The 14,309-nt window shown below is 51.3% G+C and overlaps 1 protein-coding gene across 3 annotated transcripts in view; it reads left to right on the top strand.

Annotated features, from left to right (window-relative positions):
- The window catches only part of RUVBL1 (RuvB like AAA ATPase 1), a 42,500-nt gene extending 29,055 nt beyond the window's left edge, over nt 1–13,445 (top strand). For all 3 annotated transcript variants that reach the window (XM_004581346.2, XM_058678736.1, XM_058678735.1), the window contains exons 9-11: nt 7,625–7,727; nt 11,574–11,665; nt 13,267–13,445. In XM_004581346.2, coding sequence (XP_004581403.1) covers nt 7,625–7,727; nt 11,574–11,665; nt 13,267–13,426 — 355 coding nt within the window. In that variant the 3' untranslated portion in view covers nt 13,427–13,445. The remainder of the gene's footprint in view (nt 1–7,624; nt 7,728–11,573; nt 11,666–13,266) is intronic.
- The last annotated feature ends 864 nt before the right edge of the window (nt 13,446–14,309 follow it).

Genomic DNA, 14,309 nt, shown 5'->3' with positions numbered 1-14,309 from the left:
CTGTGGGCACATTTGTGTCTCCTCACTGCTACCTATCCCTTACACCTGCCTTTGAGAACGTTGGGTGCTGACCCTTGGAGGGTGAATGCCAAGATGGACCCAGAGCTGGGGTAGGGGTTGCCCCTGAGCATGTGGTAGGCCTGTGACCCCCAAGAACATCTTGTCATCTCAAGCGCAGTGTCAGCGTTCCCAGTCCTTGAGGGCTTCATTGCTCTCTTAGCTCTCTGTGGCTCTGGTCAGCTGGCAGAGCCTGGTCTCTGTCGTGAAGGGGCAGTGAGGAGGAGCCACTTTGCCAGCCTGAAGCATGGGGCAGAGACCTGAGACACCGTACCCAGAGGGTCCTGGAAATTATAGGACCCTGTGGTCCGTGAGTGTTTTGAGACGGAGCTGGAGCCAAACTGAGTTTGGAAGCCATGCTGCTGACTTGGCGAGACTCACATCCAGATGATGGCAGGCTGCAATGATTTCTAAGACCTCGGCTGGGTCTTGGAAGAGAAGCCTGGACTCCAGACTGCCCAGAGCCCCTGCCTCTCACTGCTGCAGGCTCGCAGGGAAGCTGCGAACACTACAGTGTGGCAATAACAGGGCTTTCCTTCATCTTCTCAGGTGGTTACCCTCCTGTGCAGTTAGGGTTTGAGTTCCTGGCTGTGCTCCTGGCAGCTTCTGACGGCTAGCCCAGCCCACCATCACAGCAGGCCTTCAATCTTGGAGAGAAGGCCAGCTCTTAGTGAAAGTTACATGGCTCTTGAGGAGGTGTTTGGAGATCAGGCATACATGAGTGCTTCCCCTGGTGAACTTGGCATCCCTGGGCCTAAAACCTTCGGCTTGTGGGACTTGGAAGGCTCTCACCAGTCCTGGTGCCTGTGTGACAGCTCAGCCTGGACAGATGGCGCCCCCTGCTGGGAAGCCCTGCCAACTGGCTTCCTGCCTTCAGGGTGCTAACAGCCCAGCACGTGGCCTCTGAGCGTGGCAGTTCTCACTGCCCAGTGGCCCCCTCTGTTGGTGGGGAGGATGCTTTGGGAAGGGCCAGCATGGGCTTTCAGGGCAGTCTGGAGCACTGGCAGCTGGTGGGTATGACGGTGTAGCTGTCATGGTATTTCCCTTTCCAGATAGAGTTGCTGGCCCTCATGCTGGTCTCCTGCCATCTCCTGCTCTCTGTGGAATTGGTCTTTGTGGACCACTTGGAGGGGGCCTCTATTTTTCTGGGGTTTGATTTCTAACCCAGCCTAGTTCCCACAGAGGGGAATTACAGGCCTTGCAGTCACCTGGAAGCTCGTGGCCTTGGATCAGTTCCTTGACTCCTGAATCTTACTGTCCTCTCAGGAATAGCGAAGGAGTACCAGCATCTTGGAGAGTTACTTGCAGGGTTGAAATGAATGCCAGGAGCTCGCCTGAGTGGGCCTGGAGTACTGGCCTCTGGGAACTGATCCCACGTCCCTGCGCGGTGTGGCCTGTGGCTGGTCTGCCTCAGGAGACCTCTGGGGAGTCAGGGAGACACACAGGCTCTACATTGTCCCTTTTTACTTTGCCCACTCTTGAGGTCCTCAAGGTCACTTTTCCTCAGGAGATTGGGATGTGGCACAATTCCAGGAGGATGGCTTTAGATCTTGTTTGCTTTCTAAAGATGTATTTATTTATTTGAAAGAGTTACAGAAAGGGAGGGAGACATCAGTCGTCCATCTGCTGGTTCCCTCCCCTGATGGCCAGGGATGGGGCAGGTTGATGCCAGATGCAGCAGCTGCTGCGGGCTCTCCCACGACAGTAGTAGGGTCCAAAACGCCTGGGCCATTTCCCACTTTCCCAGGCCATTTGCAAGAAGCTGGTTTGGAAATGGAGCAGCCGGAACTTGAGCCAGCACCTGGCTGAGATGCCAGCTTTGCAGGTGGAGGCTTCTTAGTGCTGTGGGTGCCGCCTGGGAAGATGCAGCGTTTTTGTTTTTGTTTTTTTTTTCTTAAAATTTATTTTTATTGCAAAGCCTGGTATATACAGAGAGGAGGAGAGACAGAGAGAAATATCGTCCATCTGATGATTCACTCCCCAAGTGACTGCTATGGCCAGTGCTGTGCCGATCCGAAGCCAGGAGCTTCCTCCAGGTCTCCCACACGGATGAGGGTCCCAATGCATTGGGCCGTCCTCGACTGCTTTCCCAGGCCACAAGCAGGGAGCTGGATGGGAAGTGGGGCTGCTGGGGTACTAATTGGCACCCATATGAGGTGCTGGCACTTGAAAGTGAGGGATTAGCCAATGGAGCCAGATCTGAATTTTATAATTTTTACTTTTAAATTTAGATTTATGATTTGGAATTAATTTTTGTGTGTAGTGTAAGGAAGGACTTAGCCCAGGTGTGAACATGCAGTTGTCTCTGAACCGTTTGTGGAAGACTGTCCTTTTTCATTGAATTGTCATGCCAACCATTCACACCAAGTGGCACTGTGTCCACTGAGGCAAGTGTAATGGACGTGGGTGAGCTCTGCTTCACTTCCCCCAGAGGGGGGCGTGCTCTGTCTGTGGAAGAGCTCTGTGCCATCCGTGTCGCTGTCGTCACCCAGGGATTCTCAGCAAGGGTCAGTTTCAATCCCTGGGCTCATTTGACATTTCTACTTGCCACGGGTTGGAGGTGCTGTTGGCAGCTAGCGGTCAGAGCCCGTGGATGTTACTTGTGCTTCCCACAATGCACCACGCAGGCCCTGCACACACAGGTATTTGGTCCCACACATCACTGTCCCACAATGGAGAAACCTTGATTTCCCAAAGTGAAGGAGCCCAGCATGTTGCATGTGTGTGGGGGTTTCTAGAGAATTCCTCACTGGAAGCCCTGTTAGTCTTACTCCTTCAGGTGTACCCTGTGGAGTTCCAGAGGGAATTGGGTCTGTGAACTCGCAGTCCTGAGCTGAACACCTGAGAGAGGCCCACCAATAGCAATTTGGACCATGTTGAAATTAGTAGAAGGTTGGCCAAAGCCAGATTGAATTTATGAGACAGGACAATAAATCTCCAGTTCTAACTTAAATGCAGTAATTGTTGTTGCAGCTCATTTTGGGGGCCGTTTCTGTAGTACATTGTGAGTATTATGGTCACCTCATGAAACAATAGTTACTCCTTTCTGAGAGCCCCTCTGGTCAGCACAGAACAGTTATTGGTAAGTGAATCTCATGCGGTTGGGTCCCTTAGCAACATCACCAACCCCTTGTATAGGATGGAATTCTGGAAAACTAGAGGAAACTTTATATGTAAGATTTATGTTTATACAAATTTAAAATAGGTTTTCTTTAAACTTTTTTTTCTTTAAGATTTATGTGTTAATCTTCGAGTTACAGAGAGATCTTGCCTCTACTGGTTACTTCCCGGCTGACTGCCAGGCTGAAGCCAGGAGCCGGAAGCTTCATCTGCGCCCCCCACATAGGCAGTAGAGGCCCAAACACTAGGACCACCTTCCTTTGCTTTTCCCAGGCCGTTGTTAGGGAGCTGGATTGTAAGGGGAGCAGCTGGCACATGAAATGGCCCACATATGGTAGTGCTGGTATTGCAGACAGCAGCTTCACCCACCGTGCCACAATGCCACCCCCTCTTTTAAATGTTTTCTTACTTATCTTCATCGGCTTGAAAAGCGGAGACAAAGCCAGCGATGTGATTTTCCCGAGGAGCCTGGAGCTCCGTTCAAGACTGCCTTGTGGATGGAAGGGGCCAGGCCATGAGTGACCACCCGCTGCTTCCCGGGTGTGCTGGCTCCAGGGTGGATTAGCAGCTCAAGCCAGGCGTTCTGATAGCCCGCTGTGCTGCTACACCCTCCCCTGCCAAACTTTTCTTTGATTTCTGAAAATGTTTATCAGTCTTCAACGGCCTCTTTATAGACTTTCTGTTTAAATTCCTAGTTTTATGGACTCAAAACTCTTAAGAAATTTTCTTAATGTATTCCTATAAAATCTGCTCTTTTGAGGTAGAGCACTTCATTTTTCATAACCCTTTTGTCACTAAAACTTTTTTTATTTGTTATCATGTCTACAGTGAAGATGATTTATTGTGGGTATTGTCGAATTTTGGATGCTTTTGTCCTTGGGATATTTTAATGTGACAAAATAGATTTGAAGATTTCCTCTGAATTCCAAATAAGACTTAAAAAAATACATACAGCTTGAATGGAGTCAAATAGCCAAAGGATAAATGTAGTTTTCAAAGGTTATTTTGCTTAACATGAAGCTACTAGTTATACAAAGCACTAATGTTTGGAAGGATAGAATTTTATCTTTATAATTTTTAATGTTTTAAGAATATTTATTGCTGAATTACTAAAATTAATATTTTCACTTACTGTAAGCCTGGTTCCCTATTTTTAAGATGTATTTATTATTTGAAAGACAGAGGTACAGAGAGATCATCCACCTGCTGATTGATCCCTTAAAAGGCCACAGTGGCTGGGGCTGGGCCAGGCTGACGCCAGGAGCCTGGAGCTCCAGCTGAGTCTCCGTGAGGGTGCACAGACCTAAGCACGCTCTCCACTGCTTTCCCAGGCACAGGGAGCCAGCTTAGAAGGGACAAATCCCGAGCCCAGCGCAATAACCTATTGGCTAAATCCTTGCTTTGCATCTTCTGGGATCCCATATGGGTGCCACTTCATGTCTCAGCTGCTCCACTTCTTATCCGGCTCCCTGCTTGTGGCCTGGGAAAGCTGTCGAGGATTGCCCAATGCCTTGGGACCCTGTACCCATGTAGGAGACCCAGAAGAAGTTTCTGGCTCCTGGCTTCGGATCAGCTCAGCTCCAGCCATTGCAGCCACTTGGGAAGTGAGCCAGAGAATGGAAGATCTTTTTCTCTGTCTCTCATTCTGTCTGTATATCTGTCTTTCCAATAAAAACAAAATAGAATAAATCTTAAAAAAACAAAAAAAGTGATTCATTGGGCATATAAGGCTAAAGTCCTCGCCTTGAACGCCCCGGGATCCCATATTGGCGCCGGCTCTAATCCCGGCAGCTCCACTTCCCATTTAGCTCCTTGCTTGTGGCCTGGGAAAGCAGTGGAGGACGGCCCAAAGCCTTGGGACCCTGCACCCGCGTGGGAGACCCGGAGGAAGTTCCTGGCTCCTGGCTTCGGATCAGCGCAGCACCAGCTGTAGTGGTCATTTGGGGAATGAATCTTTGGACGGAAGATCTTTCTCTCTGTCTCCCCTCCTCTCTATATATCTGACTTTGCAATAAAAATAAATAAATCTTTAAAAAAAAAAAAAAACAAAGTGATTCATTGAAGACTTGAAATGTTGCTCATATGTAATGCCAGCCTTGTAGACATTGGCCTAATCTACTGGACCACAGTGCCAACCCTCCCTATTGTTAATGTTAGCTGTACCAGTTATTCATCAATGTAGCATTTTATTCTTTTTAATTCATTTTTATTATGGTAGAATGAATATAGTATAAAAGTCTTGCATTTTATAATTTCTTTAAAATATTTTATTTTTTGTTTGTTTTGAAAGGCAGAGTTATGGAGATAGGGGGAGCAACATAGACACAGTCTTCCACCTGCTGGTTCATTCTCCAAATGGCTGCAGTGGCCAGAGCTGGGCCAGGCCAGAACCAGCAGTTGGATCAGGATCTGCTACACAGGCGCAGGGGCCCACACATTTGAGCCATTGTCAGAGAGCTGGATTTTAATTCATTGGCATTAATTACATGGACAGTGTTGTACAGTTGTCATCTCCATTTCCAAGACTTTTCATCGCTCCAAACTGGAAACTCTGTAACTGTTAAGCCTTACGTCCCATGCCTCTCTTTTCCAGATTCATGCAAGCTTCCGGTCCACAGCCTGTCTGATTTACAACTGTAGCTACATGCTCTAGTGGGATCAGGCAGCATCCACCCTTTTATGTCTAACTTCCCCCACTTGAGTTGTTTTCAGTACATGCTGTGTCTGGTATATACTTGATTAGCATTTTGGAATATAACTGCACATGTATGTTTCAGTTTAGCAGATAGGATTTCAGGGGATAGGGTTTTTTTGTTGTTGTTTTTTTGGTTTTATTTTATTTTTTTTCTTATTGACTGAATTGTATTTTTAGCATTACTTGTCTTTGGAACCAAATATTGTGCAATTTAACAATGAAGGCCAGATGACGTGCCTTGTTCTTTGTTGTGATTAACTCTGCCCAAGACTTGATGTCTTGAGTAAGTTTCGGAATGCCAGCAATCACCCCCAACATAGATCTCCTGGCACTGTGACTCTTGAAAGCCAGGGTGGAAGCGCATAGCAGGTGGCTTCAGCCACCGTCTCCACACCCTAGTCTGGGTGCCACCAGCCTGTGCCCATCACCCAGCCCGACACGCGTTTGATGCCTGTGTGGTGGCTTTGCAGGGTTCTTTTCCTGAGCCCTTGGTCCCCGTAGTTTGGCTTAGAGTTTGAGCAGCTGAAATTGAGCAGCTTTGAAAAAGAAGTAAAGTAAAGGATATAAGGGAAAGCATTCAGTTGCTCTATCAGTTGTCAAAGGAATGCAAATTGAAGCATATTGATCTTTGCCTATTCTTTTAAACCATCAGAATGGTAAAATATTTAAGAATTAGCTGTGAGATTCAACCATCCATCTGCACATAGCTGTGTGAATTAGGACATTCATTCAAATAGTGTGGCCATTCAGAGAGACACTATATATACTAGTTGCTGAGGGAATGGTTGTGGCTGTGTGTTTAAATAGTTTACAGAAAGTTGAATAGGGCCCAGCGTGGTAGTCTAGTGGCTAAATCCTTGCACCAAGGTCCCATATGGGTGCCAGTTTGTGCCCCGCCTGCTTCGCTGCCCATCTGCTCTCTGCTAATGAGCCTGGGATGGTTCAAAGCCATGGGACCCTGCACCTGCTTGGGAGATCCGGAAGAAGCTCCTGGCTCCTGGCTTCAGGAGCTTAGCTCCAGCTGTTGAGGCCTCTTGGGGAGTAAACCAGCAGATGGAAGATCTTTCTGTTTCTCCTCTAAATCTGTCTTTCCAATAAAAATAAATCATGAATAATACTGATAACAGCAAGAGTTGGAAACTACCTAAATGCTCAGTAATTTGAATTGTTACTTGTTATTTGTTGTATTATTAAATAAATACTAAACATTAAAATAAGCAGCATGAATAAAAGTCATGCATGTTTAATACATAAAATCAGAAATGTCACAGTTTGACAGAAATTGAGGGTATGTTTTAGTGTGATTTTAGGTAAACTTTTTTTCTCTCAGGTTTCCCATGATCTTGATAGTTATTAAGATAATGAAGTTGGTTGTTTATTTCTTTGAGAGAGCTCCCATCTGCTGGTTCACTCCCCACAGGCTTGTAAAGTCTGGAGCTAGGCTGAAAGCAGGGTCACCTCATGTTGGTGGGAAGAACTTGGCGACTCGGGCCATGGCTGGCTGCCTCCACAGTGTGCAGGAAGTGGGTGTGGAACCAGGCGCTCAGACAGGGTGGAGTTGCCCTGCCAGCAGCTTACCAGCTGGAGCAGATGCCTGCCCCAGTTAGGTTGTTTGGTTACTCCACCTGGTTCTGGCTCGGATTCTCTCGGGACAGCCTACTCTGTGGTTCAGAGTGCTTTTCCCCTGCACCCCCGTGTCTTCTCTGTTGCCGGAGAGAAGCTGAGTGATGACCTTGACTTTGGTCCTTGCAGAGGCACCGAGGATATTACCTCCCCTCACGGCATCCCGCTCGACCTCCTGGACCGAGTGATGATCATCCGGACCATGCTGTACACTCCGCAGGAGATGAAGCAGGTGAGCCTGTCCTGCTCTCTCCTCCTCTCCTGGCTGCCGTGTCGCCTGAGGGCTCTGTGCCCAGACAGCCAGGGATGGAGCATCCCACAGCCAGCTGCTGGCCCCTGGTGTGTCCTGGTTCTGCTGGGTCTGGAAGAGGAATTGAGCTGAATAAATATTGCCTCAAATGTCTCCACCCCAGCTCCCAGTGGGTCTCAGTGCTTTCCCCTGTGCTAGTTCCCTTTTGGCAAGCTTTAGGGACAGGATGTGAGAACAGGGACTCAATGACACCATTAGGGAGGCCAACAGCCCTAAAAAGATTTACTGAAAATGAAAGCTTTTTGGTACCCAGGCCAAACTGCCCATGGCCTTTCTTGCTTAGGGGATGAGGCGCAGAGCACCCTGCTGGCCAGCCCTCAGGGTGTGTGAACTGGGGGCCTGCCAGAGCAGATAATACTGGGATCTTGGGGGCTTTAGCAGTCAGGGTTGGTGGAAGGTGGGAGGGTAGGCCTGTGGCTTTGTTAGAGTGCTGGGGGCTGGTGTCAAGTCTGCAGAGGTGAGGTGGAGTGTGTCACACAGCTGAGACGAGCACTTGGACGTGGGATTAATGAGGTGGGCCTTGTTGTAGGAGGCCTCCGTGGAGTACACCTGAAAGCAGCTCCCTCTGTGCTGGCCCCGTGGTGCACGCACAGAGGTCCATGGAAGTGAATGGGTTACCTTGGTTTAGAGGGCGATGGGGGTGGGCGAGGCCAGGCCTATCCCAAGGACGCAGGTGCAGCTGATCCTGCGGGAATTGGCTTCTGGCTTGGCTTGGGGCTTGCATACCAACGGTGTGTAAGCATTGCCTCGCACTCTACACCTGTCATTCCAGTCCCTGTTTGTTTATATTTTATGGCAGGATCCTTGAGCATCAAGTCCAATATATAGACCAGACTGGCCTGGGGCATCTGCCCAGTGCTGGGCCGGACCCTCACTCCCTGTCCTGTAAGGACAGATGTGCTGTGCTCCCCTGCTCTGCCTGCCCTTGCCCCGGGGTGGGCTCTTCCTGGGCCTCTTGTGTGGCCAGGGGGGTATGAGACAGGGAGCACACGGGTGTGTCTGCACTCTGGGCCCTCTCCCCTCACCACAGCACAGCGCTGGTATGGACACGCCTGCCAGTGTGATTCCATTTGATCCCTAGTAATCTGGGAGATGGCAGAATCGTGATCACTTCCCCTCTTAAATGTGATGACACTGAACTGCAGGCTAAGTAATCTTGCCTAACCATAGAATGCCAGTCAGTGGCCAGTGGGTGACCAGGCAGGCTGGACTGTGCGCCATCTGATTCTAAAACCCGTGCTAGCCACAAGCCTCCCTCCTAGAAGTGTCTCCTGTGGACGTGGCTCTGGATCTCCCCTGGCCATCCTCCTGTCACCTGTGGGGCATTCTAAGTGACAACACCCAGAAGGGCCACCATGCATGCGCTGAGTATGTATGTCCGCGTTTACAGAGTTCTGAAGCAGTTATAGTGTAGCTCATGATTTAGGATGTGGTGCCGATGGCTGCGGAGTGGTTGGTCAAACGGCAGATGGAAGCTAAGACATTCATGGAGTGGAAGTGGAAGCAAGCACTTAGGGCCCCACGTGTATTGAAACCTTCCCCATCCTTACTGCTCTCCATGGAGCATCTTTTGTGGGGCGAAACAAAGTACCCAGGAAGGGCTGTGTGGCCGTGGGGTGGCTTCCATTTGCCAGCTGAATGGCTTGTGTTTCTCAGCCTTCGCCCGCTCCCGTTTGTGAGGCTGTCGTAGGATTCTGTGGAATAGTGGTAGGACCCGAGGGCTCACCATCACCTCCTCTTGCACCTCCCATCACCGCTAAAAGCGTCCTGAATTTCCTAGACACCTCTGGGGTCTTTAACCCACAGCCTCACAGTAACCACAGGTCGTGATCATGCAGAGTAAGTGGCGGAGGCAGGACCCCCACTTGGAGCCAGGCGACTCTTTCTGCCTCTGTTTGACCCCAGTGCGCCAGTCCAAGTACCTCTGGAATGTTCTGTGCTGTTTTTCCAGAGCAGTGGCTTGCAGGGCAGCCGCTTGGCTTAGGCAGCGGGCCTCCCTCAGGCTTCCGCCTTGAGGTAGCAGAGGAGGGACTGGCTGTGGGGGCGCTCCATGCTTTCTTCTCGTTGACCAAGGGGTAGCCTCAGCACGTTGACTGGAGCCAGGGGCGGGTTTTGAAACCAACAAACTGTAACTTGTGGACCCTGCCACCAGAGCCAACACCCTCGTAAACCATCGCTGAGGTCGTTTATGAACTGTCTGTTTTCAGGCAGTCTGAGACAGCGCTCTCGTGATTGCTCTGACCTGCTGTAGGGAGGATAAGAACACAGCGTGTCTGCATCCTGGAAGCCGAGCCTTGGCATCCTTGCCACCTGCTCCATGGAGGACTCCGAGATGATGCTCCTCTTTGGCCAGGCTCCAGGGTTCAGTGTCTGCTTCTCTGGAGTGTCACAAGGTTCCCAGGAGAGCGGCTGGTGGGACCTGGCACTCTTCCAAGTCTCCGGCTGTCAGTCAGAAGCCGTGCTCCGGGGCGGGGCACAGCACGGCCCCCCATCCTCGGCTCCTCCTCTCAACTGTCCGTGGGCCCGTGTGCTAGCTCCTAGGGCCCCTGTGTGCAGCGGCTTCTGGCTTTGAGCTCAGGCAGTAGAGCCCCTTTCCACCAAGCTGAGCGTGTCGAGCGAAGCTCACACCCTGGCCTCCCAGCACGTTTTCCTGGCCAATGCACCTGCTTATGAGATGTTTGAGCAAGTTGCCCACATTTAGATCAGGACAAGTCACACCAAATCTGAGCTCCCATCCTGTCTTGGCTTAAGGGAAAACTGCTGGCAGCACCTTTTGGCTTTGAGGCTGGGGTGCAGGGACCGCCTCTCTGGGTGCGATCCGCCCTGTCCACCTCTGCCCACCGGGTCACCCTGGCAGGCCTTCTCCCACCTGCAGCTGACCTACAGGCTAGGCCAGCCCTAGCAGAGTTCCCACAGTCAGAATGCCACCTCCTGCCTTGGGGTTCCAGGCTGGACACGGACAGCCTACTCCCAATAAGGAGCGTGCCTGTGGACTCCTGGCCCTCCTGCTCCCTCCTGCAGAGCTGTGGCTGGGACTCAGTCTTCCCAGCCTCTGCCCCGGGTGTGTTTTTATGGCTTTAATTTAAACAAGGGCTTCTTGATATCTTGTTTACGAAGCTGCCAGAGTGAAAAATTCCTGTATTATATGAGGCTCGAAGTCCTCGAGTTATCTCAGCGGCACAACACACAACATCATTATCCCGCTGCCCCTTATCACTCAGTGCGCTGCGCCTGCAGGGTCCCAGGGCCACCGTGTCACAGCGTCCCTGCTGCTAGCCTGCCTGCTCCTCCGACGTCCCCAGATCTTGCACTGCAACAAGCGTCGGCTTCCTCTTGATAGATTAGATATCTCCTGGTGATGTTATGAGGCCTGGTAAATCTTAAAAGTAACTTTTTGATTGATTTAACCATCGTATTTATCAAGCAAATGAGAAATGTCTTTCCTTGCCTGAGCAGTCTGGGGTAGTGGTGCCCACGCTGCAGAGGAAGGTGGAGCCCTCGGGGGAACCCGGGGCAGTTGGGAAGAGGCCTGAGCTGTCTGGGGAGCCGGGGGCACAGGGGCCATCCTGTGGCTGGAATGACACAACTCCCTGGCTGGGGGTGGCCCCTGCGCACAGGCTGTGGGGTGACAGCTGCTGCCCGGAGGCCGAGACCAGCAGTGCTGGGCGACAGCGTGGGAAGCACCCCTCCAGGGTTTTTGGGAAGCACTTGATGGGCTCACTGAGGGACTGCGGTTCACTGTTGGTACGTCTTTCTCTCCCATAAAAGATCATTAAAATCCGAGCCCAGACGGAGGGCATCAACATCAGTGAGGAGGCCCTGAACCACCTGGGAGAGATTGGCACCAAGACTACCCTGAGGTGAGCTGCCACCCCTCGTGCTGTTGTGGCTTTCCTGGGGGACAGGGCGGCATCTGCTCTTTCTGCTGTGCTGGTTCTTTCTCAGTGTCTGGAGGGTGATGTTAAGAATGTGACAGTAGGGCCCGGTGCGGTAGCCTAGCAGCTGAGGTCCTTGCCTTGAGTATGCTGGGATCCCATATGGTCGCCAGTTCTTTTTTTTTTTTTCTTTTTTAAAGATTTATTTATTTTTATTACAAAGTCAGATATACAGAGAGGAGGAGAGAGAGAGGAAGATCTTCCGTCCGATGATTCACTCCCCAAGTGAATCGCAACGGGCCGATGCGCGCCGATCCGATGCCAGGAACCAGGAACCTCTTCCAGGTCTCCCACACGGGTGCAGGGTCCCAATGCATTGGGCCGTTCTCGACTGCTTTCCCAGGCCACAAGCAGGGAGCTGGATGGGAAGTGGAGCTGCCGGGATTAGAACCGGCGCCCATATGGGATCCCGGTGCGTTCAAGGCGAGGACTTTAGCTGCTAGGCCACGCCGTCAGGCCCAGGTCGCCAGTTCTAATCCCGGCAGCCCCGCTTCTCATCCAGCTCCCTGCTTATGGCCTGGGAAAGCAGTTGAGGACGGCCCAAAGCCTTAGGACCCTGCACCCATGTGGGAGACCCGGAAGAGCTCCTGGCTCCTGGCTTTGGATCGGCATAGTGCTGGCCATTGTGCTCACTTGGGGAGTGAATCATTGGATGCAAGATCTTTTTCTCTGTCTCTCCTCCTCTCTGTATATCTGACTTTGCATTAAAAATAAATTAATTAAAAAAAAAAAAAAAGAATGTGAATGTGACAGTAGGGCCCGATGCGGTAGCTTAGAAGTCCTTGCCTTGCACACTCTGGGATCCCATAGGGGTACTGGTTCTAATCCTGGTGGCCCCGCTTCCCCACCAGTTCCCTGCTTTTGGCCTGGGAAAGCAGTCGAGGATGGCCCAAATTCTTGGGACCCTGCACCTGCATGGGCACCTGGAAGAGGCTCTGGGCTCCTGGCTTCGGATTGGCACAGCTCTGGCCGTTGCAGCCACTAAGGGAGTGAATCAGTGGATGGCAGATCTTCTTCTCTGTCTCTCCTCCTCTCTGTGTATCTGACTTTTCAATAAAAATAAAATAAAATCTTAAAAAAAAAAAAAAAAGAAAATGTGACAGTAACAGCTGGAGTCCCCCTTGGGAGACCCCACACCAGGTCCCCTTGGCAGAGGAGAGGACAGGCGGACAGCTTGCATGGCAGGGACTGAGTTCTCCTGCCTTGCTTGGGGCGTGTCCTGCAGTCGGGTGTGTGTGGATATCCCCCTTGGAGCTTGGCGTTACCTGCGGGGACCTGCGGGTGTCAGCGTGTGAGGCCCTGAGTCAGTTGCTTTCACAGCTGCCGGGCCGTGAGAAGATGGGAGAGCAGTGTGCCTGTGGCCCTGGTGGCTTCTGGTCCCTCTTGTGGGGTATGACCGCAGGTGCCTGAAAAATGACAGCTCTCTGTCGTGTCTGCCTGTCATCCGTGTTCCCTACCTGTACGGGGGAAGGGGCTGCCCTCTGGGACCCGGGTGTCACTCCTGTCCTGGCTTCTGTCCACCGCAGGTACTCGGTGCAGCTGCTGACCCCAGCCAACCTGCTTGCCAAGATCAACGGGAAGGACAGCATCGAGAAGGAGCACGTTGAGGAGATCAGCGAGCTTTTCTACGACGCCAAATCCTCGGCCAAGATCCTGGCTGACCAGCAGGATAAGTACATGAAGTGATGTGCTCGCCGTGCGGCCGCCCGGGCTGGCCTGCGGGAGCGAGCATGGCCTGGCCCCACCCGGCTGTCGGGGCACCTGCGTCAGCATGGAGCCGCATGTTGCTTTTTTAAGTTATCGTAGCTTCTCTCGAGGTATCTCGGAAGGAACCCTCTGCACGCCCACTCCCCACCATGTTTTCTAATAAATCCTTATAGGTTGTTTTCATGACATTGACATTCTGTCTGCTTTAAATGTAAAAAAAAAAAAGAAGAAAAGAAACCTTAACATCTTAGAGGAGTACGACATTTGTCACAGTGAATGATTGACGCACTAGGATGCCATAGTCACATTTTCTGTATTGTACGAGACGTTGTTTTTCTGTCCCAGGACCCCATCCTGGACACCACATCACACCCGCCTGCCTCCGCAGGTGCTGGTCGCCTGGGACAGTTTCCGGGAATGGCCCGTCAGGTACTCTGTCATGTAGTTGTCGGGTTTTTCCCGTGGTTGTTTCAGAGGAAGACCCCAGAGGTGGTACGGCACAAGCGACCGACGTGACCTGTCTCTGGTGATGTTGACCTTGGCCACCTGGCTGAGGTCATGTGGCTTAGCTGGCTGGCTTCTGTGCTGTCTCTCTGGAAGGAAGTCAGCAGGTGCACGCCACAGGTGTGAGATGGGAGACCTGTTCTTCCTCCTTGGAGCAGAGTATTTACCTGAACCGGCCGGCATGTGGGCTCCGTCTCTGGTTTATTCAGCCGTGTCTGTCTGTGTGGGCGTGGGAATATTCACTAGTTGCTTGGGTTATAATCCCTTATAACTCAATGCTAGTTATTTTGTTACTTAAATTGATCTGGCTTTGACCATGGAAAGCTTTTTCTGCTGATTGTGTTCTTCCGCAAGCCCC

Source organism: Ochotona princeps, chromosome 21, assembly GCF_030435755.1.
Source record: "Ochotona princeps isolate mOchPri1 chromosome 21, mOchPri1.hap1, whole genome shotgun sequence".
Classification (NCBI taxonomy): domain Eukaryota; kingdom Metazoa; phylum Chordata; class Mammalia; order Lagomorpha; family Ochotonidae; genus Ochotona; species Ochotona princeps.
Note: the sequence above shows the minus strand (reverse complement) of the source record. Positions and strands in the feature narration are given on the sequence as shown.